At 37.4% G+C, this 15135-nt stretch overlaps 1 protein-coding gene across 1 annotated transcript; it reads right to left on the bottom strand.

The window, feature by feature from the left end:
• Positions 1 to 3544: 3544 nt before the first annotated feature.
• Positions 3545 to 5262, bottom strand: LOC141686624 (fatty acid hydroperoxide lyase, chloroplastic-like). Its single transcript, XM_074491657.1, has 2 exons — positions 4845 to 5262; positions 3545 to 4630 (listed from the first exon to the last, which is right to left on the bottom strand). Exons 1-2 carry the CDS (start codon positions 5154 to 5156, stop codon positions 3590 to 3592), a joined length of 1353 nt encoding a protein of 450 aa, XP_074347758.1. The 5' UTR covers positions 5157 to 5262; the 3' UTR covers positions 3545 to 3589.
• Positions 5263 to 15135: the final 9873 nt, after the last annotated feature.

Here is a 15135-nt window from a genome sequence, read left to right as displayed (position 1 = left end):
GACAGTCACATGTGTTGGTTGTATGTAAATGGAATGTGGTAGCCTGTTTGAAGGATTTAGAGAATAAAGAAGCATTTTCATTTCCATGATAAACAGATGATATTCAAAGATGCTGGCAAAGATAAGTGTAGCAGCATGAAGTTAGACTAGATATAGTTTATCTTATTATCTTATCGTTTTATCATGTATCTTGGTGATATATAAACCAAGTGTAGTAAGTTGAATAGCATCGAAGTTAGTAAGCAAAAACCAGAGAAATAGATATAGCAAAATCTGCAAAGAATTTCTCTGTAGCTCTAGTTGTTCAACTTGTAAGCAGCTGTGTACTATTTGTATCACATAGTTCTCTACTTAATATATATCTCTGGTGAAAAAGTTCAATCTACCAGAAAGTTTTTAAATACTTGTATTTAATTGCTTTGTGATTTGATTTCTGTTATATTCTTATTCTGCACTATTGCAAATCAAACACAGTTATTTATTTGTAGAAGAATCATTCTTAAAATCCAAAAAGAAGCCAGAATTACATTCAACCCCCCCTTTGTAATTCTTATTTAGATTGTTTGGGAATAATAATTGATATCAGAGCAAGCTCTTGAACTTTGGATTTATATAATACACGGGTTGATTAACTATCTATGTTATTCATATTAATTTTCTCAAAACTTAAATAGAGATCATTCGTTTATCGGGGTAATGACATTGAAACAAAAGAAAATAATGTACACTATTTATCTTAACTAAAATAAAATTATAATATTGATCGAGATTAAAATAAATTTAAAATAAACAAAGTATAATGAGTTAACTTTAGTAAGTGTAATGGATTTAGGGTTAAAAATTTAAAATTATGTTATTGAACTCGTAATTCGTCGATCGGAATAATCGGGTTAAAATAAAATAATATATACTATTCATCCAAGCAAAAAAATTTAGAACTAATCGAGTATAAAATAAAATTAAAATCAAAATAACATTCGACTAGTTAAAATAAAATAATGTATACCACTCATTTGAGTTAACAAACAAAATTTAAATCAAACTAAATATTGTTAGTTGAACTTGATTAGAATAATGTATCTAGAGATAATTAAATTAATAATAAAACTAAATGTGATTCGTATATTATATATTGAACCTGGATAAAACTTATTGTTTACATTAAAAAATATATTTGGTAAACACACAATAAATAACAATAATATTATAGATTTCAATTAGTAATATTATTATTTTTCAAGTTTAAATATCTCTAAATAAAAATATCAAATTATATCCTTATTATATAATATGCATAGGTATGATCTTATTCCAATTTTTGTTAGTCATGGTTCATTTACTACCAATTTAATATGAACCGTTAAATATTTTTACAAATACTTGTGTATATGTATAATCATTATCAAATCGTATCATATAAAAAATTGTGAATAAACAAATTTCGCATCTTAAAGTTACAGTTCAATTTATTTTTTTTAAAATTATACAATATTAAAAAAAATCCACGCCTCGCACAATATAATACACGAGATTGTTTTTTATTCATGTTATTCATTATACTTTTTTCAAAACTTGAAAAGAGGTTCGTTTGTCAATGTAATAACATTGATATAAGAAAAAATAATATACACTATTTATCTTTACTAAAACAAAATTATACTAATGGTAGAGGTTAAATAAATTTAAAACAAACTAAGAATAAGCAGTTGAATTGATTTTGTATAATGGATTTGGGGCTAACACAAAATAATAATTACTATTGGTTCGTCTTTAAACAAAATTAAAATCAAACTAAATATTATTAGTTGGGTTTGATCATTACAATGGGACTCATAATAAAAAAAAATAAAAAAAAAAACTAAATGTGATTCGTATCTTATTGATGGGGATAAAAGTTATCATTTAAATTAAAAAAATAATTATATTTAGGAAAAATACCTAAAAATAACGGTAAAACTACATATTTCAGTTAGTAATATTTTTTTAATTTAAGTAACTCTAAATAAAAAATATTAAAATATATCCTTATATATAATAAGTGCAAGGAACTCAATATCCAAAATTTTGGTCATATAACGCCAAAACAATCTCAACCATTGATATAATATTGAGATTATTTTAATATAATCATAAATATAAAATGATTACATTATTTTACTACTATTTAAATAAGATAATGCGATAATAATGTCGTAACAATTCTAGATTAAACATGGTTAGAGGTTAAATTCATCATAAATATAATAGATTAAATTATTCAACTAATATTCAAACACCAAAACATGATACGATGATACAACAGTAAATAGGACATGATTAGATATTCTATGATAAGATATTCTGCTATATATAGCTACATAATATACATCCCAAAGAAAGTAATTAAATTCAACACCCGTATTTTTCTCAAAATCTACATATTTATTATAACAATATTTTTAAAAAATAATAAAAATAGGGTGAAAAACCAAAATAGACACTATTTGGGGAGATTTGCCCAAAATACCCACCGGCGGGAAAACCGCTCAAAATACCCACTGAATACGCATTATTATCATGCGTATTCTATTTTTTAAAAAAAATACAAAAATACGCATGTGAGAGAATATGCATGTCTCACATGCGTATTCTTTGTATTTTTTTAAAAATAGAATACGCATCTCTAACATGCGTATTCAGTGGATATTTTGGGCAGTTTTCCTGCCGGTGGGTATTTTGGATACTTGAAACTGTAAAGTGGTGTATTTTGGGCATTTTTTCTTACAAATAAATCACAACAATTATTAAATTTGCAAGAGTTGACTTTTATTAATTATACATAAATGAATTTGTTATAACCTATCAAAATAATTAAATTTTGTATTACGAACTATTTAATATCATTGCCAATTTTCTTTTCAAGTAATAATAATAATAATAATAATAATAATTAATGACATGGTCAGATACTCCATCGAAAATGACACAATTATTAACTGATACATAAATTCATATCATATAGGTTTTTTTCAAGTTCCAAAATTTTAAATTATATATATAATCTCCCCCCAATATATTAAAACTTCAGTAAATCATTATGTGAAATAGTATATATACTATTGTTTGTGTGGCACCTTCTCTAATTTTCTGAAATTTAAGTATACTAAATAATTGTTAGAAACCACATAATTAATGTGATTTATTTGAAATGCGTGAAAGTCTGATTTATGTTCTGCTTCATTCAAAATTTTTGTATATAAACATAAAATGAATAAATTATGATAATGCAAGGTTCAGCATACATAACTCATTTTTTTGACCACCTAAAAAACATGTGTTCTAAAATCGGCCGGCTAGGAGGAGTATTATGGGAAATTGAAGGTGAACCTATTTAAATTTAAGCTAGTATTTGGCCTTATTCGAATGCCGAAAATAAAATAATAGGAAAATTGGTTAATTATTAGGATTTTGGAAATATAACCGAATTTATAATTGATTTTCAAATTTTACGACCTTTGAAAAAAACAAAGATGAATTACACCAAAAGTCTTAATACACAAGAAGATAACATAAATCCACAATTTGTTGTATTCCACTAAACATTCGAAATTTACTTGGCATGTTCAACTTTCGAGATTGATCCCTGAGAATCAATCGAAAGATACTCGTACCTCTGAAACATATGAGCCACAATAATAGAAGTTGTAAGCGTTACATAATCTTTACCAGCACATTGTTTGTTCGACTCGCTAGGTGTCCCCGTCTGTGGTCCATTCGACCAGTACAAATAATTCAGTAACTCGCTCCCTTTTTTCGTGGTAAACCTATCAGCAACAAATTTTTCAGGCTCTTCGAATACTTTCTCGTCTCTCATAACTTGAGGTTGATATCCACAGAGTAACTCCCCTTTTTTGATCTCAAATGCGGAGTTATGCGAGCTCAACGTAAAATCTTTCCTAGCTCTCGCATACTGTAATGGTACAGGCGGGTTAAGCCTGAGTGTTTCGTAAACGAACGAGTTAACCAAGTCGAGTTGTTTCACCAAGTCGAAACTCAGCGAGCTCGTCCCGATCTTTTCCTTGACTTCATTTCTTAACTTTTGTTGCAACCCTGTCTTGTCATTTCCTAGGGCACTAAAAATGGCTGGTAAAAATACAGTAAATCCACCGAATGCATTAAACCCGAGGATAAAAATTAGGTTATGCAGGGCTTCTTTTTTACCGAGACCAAACTCATTTTGTGCTAGCTCAAGAACTTCTTGGCCTTCTTTTTCAATAAACTCCGCGAGTTTATTATAACCTCCGGAGACAAGAAAAGAAGGGTAAGCGAAAGAATGCGCAAAAATTTCTACGAGAGGTTGTAAGCTTGGGATGCTAACAGTGGGAAGGACTTGTAGTGCAAGCCAAGCATCTAGCCACATGTAACCTTTTTCGGCTACCTCGGGTGATTTTGATGGATCAACTCCGATTAGGCAACGAGTTAGGAAGTTGAAGATGAATTGTTGGAGTTGGACGAGGGGAGTAACGGAGCCAGATTCGGATTTTTCAATATCGGATTCGATGGTGTTCCACATTGTGTCTAGGTTTGAGGTTACAGTAGGGACCCAAATCTTTGAGCTGCGTTTAAGAATCTCCTTTGCAAATTTCTTCACCTGTTAGAAATTTATACAACAACAGAAACAATCATAAGTTTGAATATCGTTTTCTTATATTCTTTGCGTCCCATAATACTTAGCATCCTAAATTTGTAATTATATGTTCGTAGTTAAGGTCTCTTCAAATTAAAATCTTAAAAATTATATTTATGATACATTTCAACACAGCTTAAATACGTGCAAAAAGTCAAAGTAACAAACAGGACCATACCTGAGTGTGTTGAGGTTCAGAAGTATCAAGGTAAGCACAAACACGAACATCGCCAGTGAAGCCAGTGCTAGGCATGAAATCTCCTATAAGAATGTTCTTCTTCTCAACCAGTTCCATATCAAACATATGCGCAAATGACTTGCAGTCCAGCACTGCTATCACATTCGGATTCACTCCCATGAAAAACGGAAACGTTGGCGGCATATTTGTCCTAAACACAGTGCTCTTGTGCTCCTCTATTCTCTTTTTGAAATATGTACTTGGTCCTTGAAACCAAAAATAGTCTAGCCTGTCCTTTAAAGGCCCAACCATTGGCAATCCGTACCCTCCGGGGATCGTACGGACCGGCAAGGATGTCGATCCTTGCGATGGTACTATTGTAGGTGTCACCGCTGGCGGTGTGGCGCAACAAACTATTTTTTTGCATCATCATAATGTGTGTGTGTGCGCAATGGTTAAGATGTTTTCTAATTTTTAGCTAGTTCTTGAGTAGCTAGGTGAAGTGATATGCTAATATTATTTCTGAGTGGAGGAGAAATATGGCATGTGAAATTTTTAAGGTTGGGATATTTTGGATGAAATATCCTTGTCAAACTTTAGTTATTTTGTAGGCTAGCAGTAGCCGGAGCTTGTGAATTGATAAAAGATAATACTCAAATCTGGCATGTACAGGGTGTTGGTTATAGGCCCAATAAGACCCATTGAACGAAGGCCCATTAAGCGGTTGTGCTACTGAGCCGAAAGACCTCCAGGCCCGCGTCGCCAAGGCCCATGGAATCCCAGACCGAGGCCTGCTACTCGCGGACCGTTGGACAATGCAAGGCACATAACGCCCCCTTTTCACTCCCTCCTTAATAGTTGGTAATGGAAGAACATTCATGGCATGATTGGGTATAAAAACCCTTGTGAAGTAAGATAAAATATATGCACTCTCAACACTCTACTTCTCTTGTATTACTACCCTAATTTTACAGCCAGATTCTGATTCTCACACCGGAGGTGAATCGGGGGTCCAAACCCTCGCATTCTCTTCACTTTCAGGTACGGCCGAAGCCATCTTCAATCCAGCCGAAATCTGTTCATACAACCGAAAGGATCTGGGCGTAACATTTGGTGCCGTCTGTGGGAATCACGAGAGAGTTACAAGTTGAGAAAATGACAGAAATTCATGAGCATTCACCGCCACCTGATTTCGCCGACAAGGGACAACCATCCTCCCTAGTCGACGAGGACGGGGTTATCACGTTAACCCCTGAAGAAGAGGCCTTACTCCTAAAGATCCGGGCAGAAAAGGCCGCGGAGAAGGGTAAGACCAAAGTTGATCAGATTGACAAGGAAGCGGAAGTGTGGGCCAAGAAAAGAGAAGTTGATGCCCTCCGGCTTAAAGCCCTGCAACTACAGAGGGAAGAAATTGAACTGCAAGAACAAGCCTTGAGAGAAGCGATGCGGGCCGAAGAAATCGGCAGAGCACATAAGGATAGAAGGGAACGAAGGGCGTATGACGAAGAAGATGAGTTTGACTCTGATTCGCATCCCCGAAGGAAGAGGGCTAAGCAACCCTACTCTTCCGATTCAGGTGAAGAGCCCGATGGATCCCGCCTCAGGCTCAATCGCTTAGAGAAGGCCCTCTTCGGTGATAGGAGGCCCGATCGAGAACCTGTTGTAACACAAAAGATTGAGCTATACCGACCCCCTCCGGGAAAGGAGAGATAATTCCCCAAGATGAGCGAGTTTAACGGGAAAAGGGACCCCGAGGACCACTGTGAAAAGTATGAACTCCTGATGGTTGGGATGGGCCACAATGATATAATGCTGTGCAAAATGTTCAAGACTTATCTCAAAGGGTCTGCCTCAATGTGGTACAAATCCCTGAAGCCTCGGTCCATCGGGTCTTACGAGCAGTTGAAGAGGAAATTTTTAAAGTACTACTCGCACCTGTGCCGAAAGGCGAAGGACACGAAGCCTTGGTCCATTGTCGGTAGAGGGCGAATGAGGAGCTGGGGGATTATCTCGCTAGATTCAAGGAAGAAGCGGGAATGGTCACCAATCTGGACAAAATCAAAGCAATGGGCTTCCTAACGGCGGGGCTCGACCCCTACAAAGGTAAAAAAGCTTCGTTCATCTCTTTACGATTTTCCCACAAAATCCCTAAATGATATATATATGAGAGGCGAGAATATTCGCCGCAAGATGGAAAGTATTAGGGGATATAAAGACACAAGAAGGGACGACCGATCAAAGCGAGCCGATAGATATGAGGGCTCAAGATCAGGATCTGACCGAAGGGATAGCAGAAAGGAAGGAAGGAAGGAATCAGATCGAGGGGCCGAACGACGTCGAGATAGAGATTCGGCCGTGTTCACTCCTTTGAATGCGCCGATCTCCAAGATTCTCCATGAGATAAAGGGCAAGCCAGGATTTGTTCGCCCCGCCAAGATGAAGGTCCCGAATCACAAGAAAAACCCCGATAAGTACTGTGACTATCACAGGGACAAGGGGCATAGCACAGATGAATGCTACCACCTCAAGAAGCTCATTGAGCGCATGATCAAAGACGGCGAGCTTTATCAGTTCATCCGAGATCTGAGAGATAGACTGGGGGGCCCGAAGATATGCCCGGATTGGATCCCAAGACGGCAACGCACTGCTTGAACGTGCAGCCCGAGGCCAAGCCGGTAAAGCAAAAGAAGAGGACATTTGTAGTCAAACGACAGAAGGTAATAGAGGCCGAGGTGGAAAAACTTTTAGAGGCCAAATTTATCGAGGAGATCGAGTATCCTGACTGGCTAGCCAATGTGGTGGTCGTGAAGAAGTCGAACGGGAAATGGAGGATGTGCGTGGATTACACTGACCTCAACAAAGCATGTTCGAAGGATCACTACCCATTGCCTAACATCGACCAACTAATAGACGCAATGGCAGGATATGAGGTACTTAGTTTTTTGGACGCTTTTTCCGGTTATCATCAAATTGCTATGAATGATAGGGATGTGCCCAAGACAGCGTTCATAACTCTGAAGGGGACTTATGCTTATATTAAAATGCCCTTCAAACTGAAGAACGCTGGAGCCACATTCCAGCGAATGGTGAACAAAGTCTTTAAAGAGAAGATTGGGAGGAATATGGAAGCATACGTGGATGATATGATAGTGAAGTCACTGTTCCAAGATCATGCCAAGGACTTAAAGGAATGCTTCGAAACTCTCCGAAAGAACAACATGAGGATCAATCCGAACAAATGTACCTTTGGAGTCTCTAGTGGAAAGTTTCTCGGGTACATGGTCAGCGCCCGGGGAATAGAGGCGAACCCGGAGAAGATCGAAGCAGTTATCAATATGGAACCTCCCAAATACATTAGAGATATACAGAAATTGACGGGCCGGCTCGCCGCCCTTCGGCGTTTCATTTCCCGGTCAGCCGAGAAAGCACTTCCCTTCTTCGCCGTGCTCAAAGGGTCAAAGAATTTTGAGTGGGGGCCCGAATGCCAAAAGGCGTTCGAAGAAGTAAAGGAATATTTAACAAAGGCACCACTCTTGATGAGGCCCGATCCGAAGAAAACTCTTCAGCTTTATCTAGCTGTGTCTGACAGAACTCTGGGGGCCGTCCTTGTGAAGAATTATGAAGGTAATCAACATCCTGTGTTTTACGTGTCCCATGTTCTCAAGGACGCAGAGACAAGGTACCCCAACGCCGAGAAATTCGCATATGGGTTGGTTATGGCCTCCCGAAAATTACGACATTATTTTCAGGGCCGGACGGTCCAAGTTGTCACCGATCAACCTCTAAAGAAGATTTTGACCAGGCCCGAAGCCTCCGGGAGAGTCGTAGTGTGGTTCATTGAACTCGGGGAATTTGATCTCGAATATGTCCCTCCGAACGGCAATTAAGGCCCAGGCTTTGGTCGACTTCATGGTTGAATGCGCATTCTAGGGTCTGAAGGATCTCTCGTCTGAAGAACAACTAATCCGGATCCCAGGAAAGTGGTAGCTCTTGTAGACGGTTCGGTTGCCGGAAAAAAGTGTGGGGCAGGCTTGATCCTCTCCAGCCCCGAAGGATTTGAAATATGCCAGGCCAAAAGGTTCGACTTCCCCTTGACAAACAATGAGGCCGAGTACGAGGCCCTCCTCGCAGGAATGAAGCTTGCCCGAAGCCTCGAGGCGAAGCACCTAAGGGCCTTCAGCGACTCCATGTTGGTTGTGAAACATTTCTATTCTTTGTTTTTATCTTTCTCAAAGCAATTTCTCTAACTTCTTCTTCCCAAAAGCAAAAACTCTCTCTGCAACTAATCTCAATCACAACAATGGCACCCATAGTCAAAATCATGTCCTCAACTGGGTTTGTTTATGAAAAGAACAACTTTGTGGCTTTAGTGAACAAGCAAATTTTGGCATCTAAAGACTATCACGAGATGATGGACTTCATACTAAACTGTAAATTGAGCTATGCCATGCTTGAGTCCTCAACCATTTACTGTGAGGTTGTCGAGGAAATTTGGACTACAGATGTGTTCAACTCAAAGGACAAGACCATTACCTTCACTCTCAAAGGTAGTGAACATTGTGTTAACTGTGATGCAATTGAAAAGTGTTTTAATTTGCCTGAAACTAACACACTTGCACACAGACACTGATGTGAGTAACATGCTAGTTTCCATGGGTTATGCTCTTGATGCCACTAAATTAGGCGATGTTAGGAGACTAGGTCTTAAAAAATAATGGAGTTTTCTATGTGATTCATTTATCAAGGTGTTTTCTGGAAAAATAAGTAATTTTGATGTTGTATCTTACTCACTTGTTCATATGCTTTACATTTCTTAGTGATAAGTATTTCAATTTTAGCACTTCTGTCATTTTATAAGATAGGGAGTGAATTAGGGATATTAAGAAGAGGTCTAAGAATATCTATTATGCTAGATTTTTCATGATGCTAGCTAATTTTGTTTCTGAGAATCTCACCATTGAGAAACCAACAAACAAGTTAGCTTGTTAGTTCTAAGAGAGGAGAATTATTGCTGACTTGAACAGGGAAATCATCACATAGATGTTACACTTGTGTACATACCAATCATGGAGTTGCCTCAGGTAAGTGAGGTAAATATTTCTGTCTCTACCACTATTTCTCAACCACCTACTTCTTTTTCATCAACTGTGGCAATGGCATCTGTGAATGTGACAAAACAGATGTCTACCCAAGCCAAAAAACCAAAAGTTTCAAAATCAAGGTCAAAGAAAGCCCCCTCTAGTTTCTCTCAACAGAAGCTAGTTGTAAAATCTACTAAAAATTAAGAGGGGAGTGTGAAGCGAAGTAAGATTGGTGAGGGACAGGGTGAACATCAAAGAAGCCCTAAGAATAATAAGGTTGGAGAGGTGAGTGAATCACAACTTAGCCACACTGTAGTTTCCCAAAAAACTGTAGTGATTACTAAGGACATTAGCTCATTGCTAGTTGCATCCTCCCAAAAGGATGTGACTACTAAACAAAACTCTCAGCCAAGAGCATAGGCCAAAAGGGTAAGGGACACAAGCTCACCCCAAACTTATGCCAGAAAGAAGAAATCCAAAACCATTGGGGATACACAGGGTGCACACACTGTGCCTACTGCAGTCAAAGACTCAGTACATGCACATTCTCAAAGTCTGGTTGATGTGGCTCCAATAAATGTGGAGTCACGGCCAAAATCTTTAATAATTGAATCACCTAACATACTAAACTCACCCACACATTCACTAGATGTTAATATAATTCATATATCAATTCCTGATTCTCCATCTCTAACTCTCAGGGAGGAGCCAAAAATCCAAGCAAGTGAGCATCATCTTTTAGATGATTTGTTGGCTTACTTGCCATTTCTTTCTAAGTCTACTGAAACATCTGTGCAATATCTCAAATCAATCACCACAGATTCAACATTAGTCTCTACTCCAAACTCTTTCATTTCCACTATCTCGACGGATATTGTTCATCTGTTGACAAGTGATTGTATCTCGACGGATGTGATTAACAGCAGTCATCCGTTGAAACTCTCAACTACTATTTTGATGGATGTTCCTCATCGTTGAATATCATTGCACCACTTCAAACTTCAACAAATGTTACAAGTGCAGATGATCTAGTATTTGTACAATCACTCTTAGGACTGATGGAAGTTAGTGAATTGAGTGAGAGGTTGAGTTGCTCTCAGGCAAAAGGAGAGGAAAAGAGTGAAAAACTGCAAGCTATTTCTTCCAGCTTGGCAAAACTGAGTGAGTGGAGTCCCACCTTAGTAGGTGAAGGTGAGGGTGTGAGGGTGGGAAGCCAAGGGGAGCCCTTGATTCAAGAAAAGAGCGAAAATGAAAGAAAAGCATGTACAGAAGAATGGAAGAGCCCATTGTAAGTCAGTTAATAAATCTCAATGAGGCTAAAAAAACAATTAATTCAGCAAGAATATCAAGTTTTCTTAGATTCTTTTTCTTATGATACTGCCATTTACTCGCCCTGTTTCAGCTTATCAAGTTTTGGCTGAACTGGACAATGTGGCTGCTGAAAGAATGCTCAATTTGGTACATACTACTACCTCCATGCAAAGAGCTAAAGATATCATCACAGCCATGCCACCCACAGCTAGTGATGACATTGATTATGGAACTGGTGGTTCTGAGGATCTATCTGGGGATGAAGATGATGATGAAGGAGACTCCATGGATATAGGGGGACAAGCAGGCCCTAGCTTTAGATCAAACATGCCATCTTGGGTGTTTTCCAAAGCATGTGATGAGCATCATTTCAAGTCCACCCTTTCTCATATCATTCAGCAAACTCAGACAAGCCCTTCAAGCTACTACAAATGCCAACACCAAGAGCCTTCTACAAGCACATCTGCACTCTCTTCAACTACATCAAATACAATCTCTTAAACAAAATCAGGATTTCAATGAACTAAAGACTGAAATTGATCAAATCAAAAAGGATGTTACTGAGAGATTGGATGCCAAGTTTCCTAGAACAACTTTTCTAGACATCAGCAGACAACTAAGGAAAAATTCAGATCTAAGCAGCAAGGTGGATTCCTTAGACAAAAGGATCAAAACCCTGGAAACTTCAATCACTGAATTCATCTCCATCAAGCCCAACAAACTATGCTACTTCGGAAACTGGTGGCTGCACAGACCTCAACCTCCACTCAACTTGATGCTAATAAAAAGGGAGAGAAAAATATTATTCCAGTTACCCAAGGGGAGTCAACAAGTGAGGGGGAGAAAGTGCTCAAAATTCAAGTAAGCAAAGTAATTGTTCCAGCATTTACTTTCCTAAAGCCACCAGTCATGGACATCATTGATCTAATTAAGATAGCAGCTGCTAAGTTGGAATCAAATGAGAAATCTAAACAGCTTGATGTTGCAGCAGTTGAGAAAGAACTGGATGACAAATGGAAGAAAATTGATGAATAAATTGTAAAGAAGTTTGGTCCAATTGAGAAGAAAGACAAAGTCTTCTCTCACTTCTCTCAATTGAGACAAATTTCAGCTGATGAGATGAGCCTAGGGAACTTAGAAAGGGGTCAACCCTCAACAATCAAATCTCCAAAGGCCAGTGAAATTTTTAATCCAAAAATAATTTATCCAAAAACCTCAGACAAAAATCCACTAGACCTATCATATGAAACCCCTAGGCTAGATAAAAAAAGCTGCTTGGAAGGTCCATAGCTTTCTTCAAAGATCTCATAGACTCAGTGCTAAAGAAAAGAATTGCTAAAATCTACGGAAATGATAAATTGATCTGTGTAGTGGCTGGACATCCACAATTTGCAGAAGCTAAGAAAGAAGAAAAGGTGAGGCTCAAACAACAACAAAAGCAAGCTGCTTTAGATGCCAAGAACCAAGCTAAGAAGCCTGCAATCACAGAAGTTATATTGCCAACCGAGACATCTGAGAATCTGGGTGAAGGAAAGAAAAAAACCAAAGCATATAAAAAGGAAGTTTAGATACAAGATGCATGCAAAGAGGAAGATAAATTTTGATGAAGACAAGAAAGACTACATGTCAGCCCAATCTACAACCTCAAGCCAATCAGCCATACCTACTGTGAAGGAAGCTGAATTCAAGGTTGATCCTAACATCACCTTTCATGGTGATACTGTTGTTCCAAATGATGAGCCTATAGATTGGGACAACTTGCCTCTTCCTGATCTAAATCTTCCAATCTTTTCCAAACAAAGGAAGACAAAGGAAAAAGTAGTCAAAACAGTCAAGCCTACCAAGCTCAAATCCAAGCAAGTGGCCAAAACCAAACCTACTGTCAACAAAGGAGATCAACTCTTCATATGTGACATCAAAGAATTTTCAGATATAAATCTCTATCTGGATGAGCTTGAAGAAGTCAGATCTATTGATGCCTACAAGCACCTTCCAGGGAGACTAGTCTTCAGGTACTAGGGTGGTAAAGAAATTACATGGCCACTTCACAGAATTCTCAATGAAGGCTGTTTAACTTTAGTGACTGTCTTCTCCTCAATCAAGAAAAAACTTTGAATTCAACATAGTAATCCAAGAAAATGGTACTAAACAAGATTGAGGAGATAAGAAATAGCTGGAGAGGACCAAATGCACTCCCAAGAGTATTGACTATTCCTTTCACTGAAGATAGGTTGCATTTGAGGCCATACTGGATCATGGAGTTCAACGATGAAAAGACATTATAAAGATTCTTCAGATTGGAAGATCAGCTAAAGATCGCTAAAGATGGAGATTTCCATGAAAGCCTCAAATTTGATAATGTTGAAATGATTTCTGAAGATAATGATGATGAGAGTGGCCAAGAACCAATGTCTAAGGAAAATGCAGAAAAATCTACAATAATGAAGCACATAATTCAACATCCGTCGAAAGACCAAGTGCATCATCCATTGGAAGACAATCTACAGCATCCGTCGAAAGGGAAAATTCAACATCCGTTAAATCATTAATAGAAATTGAGGACCAATACATATCACAATCAGAAAGAACCCCAACTACAAGTCAAAGATCCACAAACTCAGGGGGATTTTCTTCTAATCAAACTTTGTCACAAATCAAGACAATAATGAGGCCTCTTCATCTAGAGCTAATCTACCTCAACAGAGAAAGTAGACAAGAGATCACCCATTAGAACTGATCATTGGTGATGCCTCTTCAAGAGTGCAATTAAGGAAAACAAGTCAAGATAAATGCCTATGTAGCAGCTTTCTATCTCAGGAAGAGCCTAAAAAGGTAGAAGAAGTTATGTTGGATCTTGATTGGGTTTTAGCTATGCAAGAGGAGCTAAACCAATTTGAAAGGAAGAAAGTATGGAAGCTAGTACCCAAGCCTAGAAAAGAATCCTATTGACACCAAGTGGGTATTCAGAAACAACATGGATGAAAATGGCATAGTGGTCAGAAATAAAGCTAGATTGGTTGCTAAGGGCTAATGTCAACAAGAAAAGAATTGATTTTGATGAAACCTTTGCTCCTGTACAAGACTTGAAGCCATGAGAATCTTCTTAGCCTATGCAGCCCATGCCAATTTCAAAGTCTATCAAATGTGTATATTCGGGATATATCGTTTAATTGTTTTTTGCTATTAAATAATTATTATATGTGTTCCGTATCTATTCTGTGAATTATTTGTTAAGTGTTAAATGTGTTTGGATGTTTAAAAATATTATTAATTGAGTATTTAAATTTTTATATGTCCAAATAAAATATAGATAATTGTCATATCTTCCTAATTATTTTTATGTTGATTTATGAATTTATAGGAATCATAGGGATTTTATAAAATCTTTTTCCCGGTATTTAAAATCTATTTTATAAACAACGGGGAACCAACCGACGTCATTCGTTTTTATGTTTTTAGAACCCGAAACTCTTCGAGAACTCCTTCCTAGCCTAATTTCAATATTTCGAGCATTTTCCATGTTTCGACTTTTTCGATCAGGCATACGGTTTGTCCTGCGCGGGTCCCGGCGCAACATTTTCGATATAATATTCGTTTCGGTAAATCAAAAAAACTCGTATTTTCGAGAAACGGGAGCTTTTTATTAAATTATCACAATTATCACCTCGTAATGCGTGTAACCAGGCGCTCAGACCAAGACCGCAGGACAAATTGTACTAATTTGGATAATTATCCCGAAAACCGATACCGTTTGGATAAGTTTTTATAAATAAACGTACCATTTTATATTCGGAATGATCAACGGGATACTAATTTTCCGTAATTATAAATAGCCTTTTACCGTATTTTATTTCGTATCAAAATCATTTGCAGACAGTTAATTTTATAATTTTTCAGAG

Source organism: Apium graveolens, chromosome 9 (genome assembly GCF_009905375.1).
Source record: "Apium graveolens cultivar Ventura chromosome 9, ASM990537v1, whole genome shotgun sequence".
In the NCBI taxonomy this organism is placed as follows: Eukaryota; Viridiplantae; Streptophyta; class Magnoliopsida; order Apiales; family Apiaceae; genus Apium; species Apium graveolens.
Note: the sequence above shows the minus strand (reverse complement) of the source record. Positions and strands in the feature narration are given on the sequence as shown.

Coding starts and splice junctions, on each gene's coding strand:
- LOC141686624 (XM_074491657.1), bottom strand. CDS start 5,156: ATGGTTGGGCCTTTAAAGGACAGGCTAGACTATTTTTGGTTTCAAGGA. Junction 4,631..4,844: donor CTGAACCTCAACACACTCAG/GTATGGTCCTGT, acceptor AATTTCTAACAG/GTGAAGAAATTTGCAAAGGA.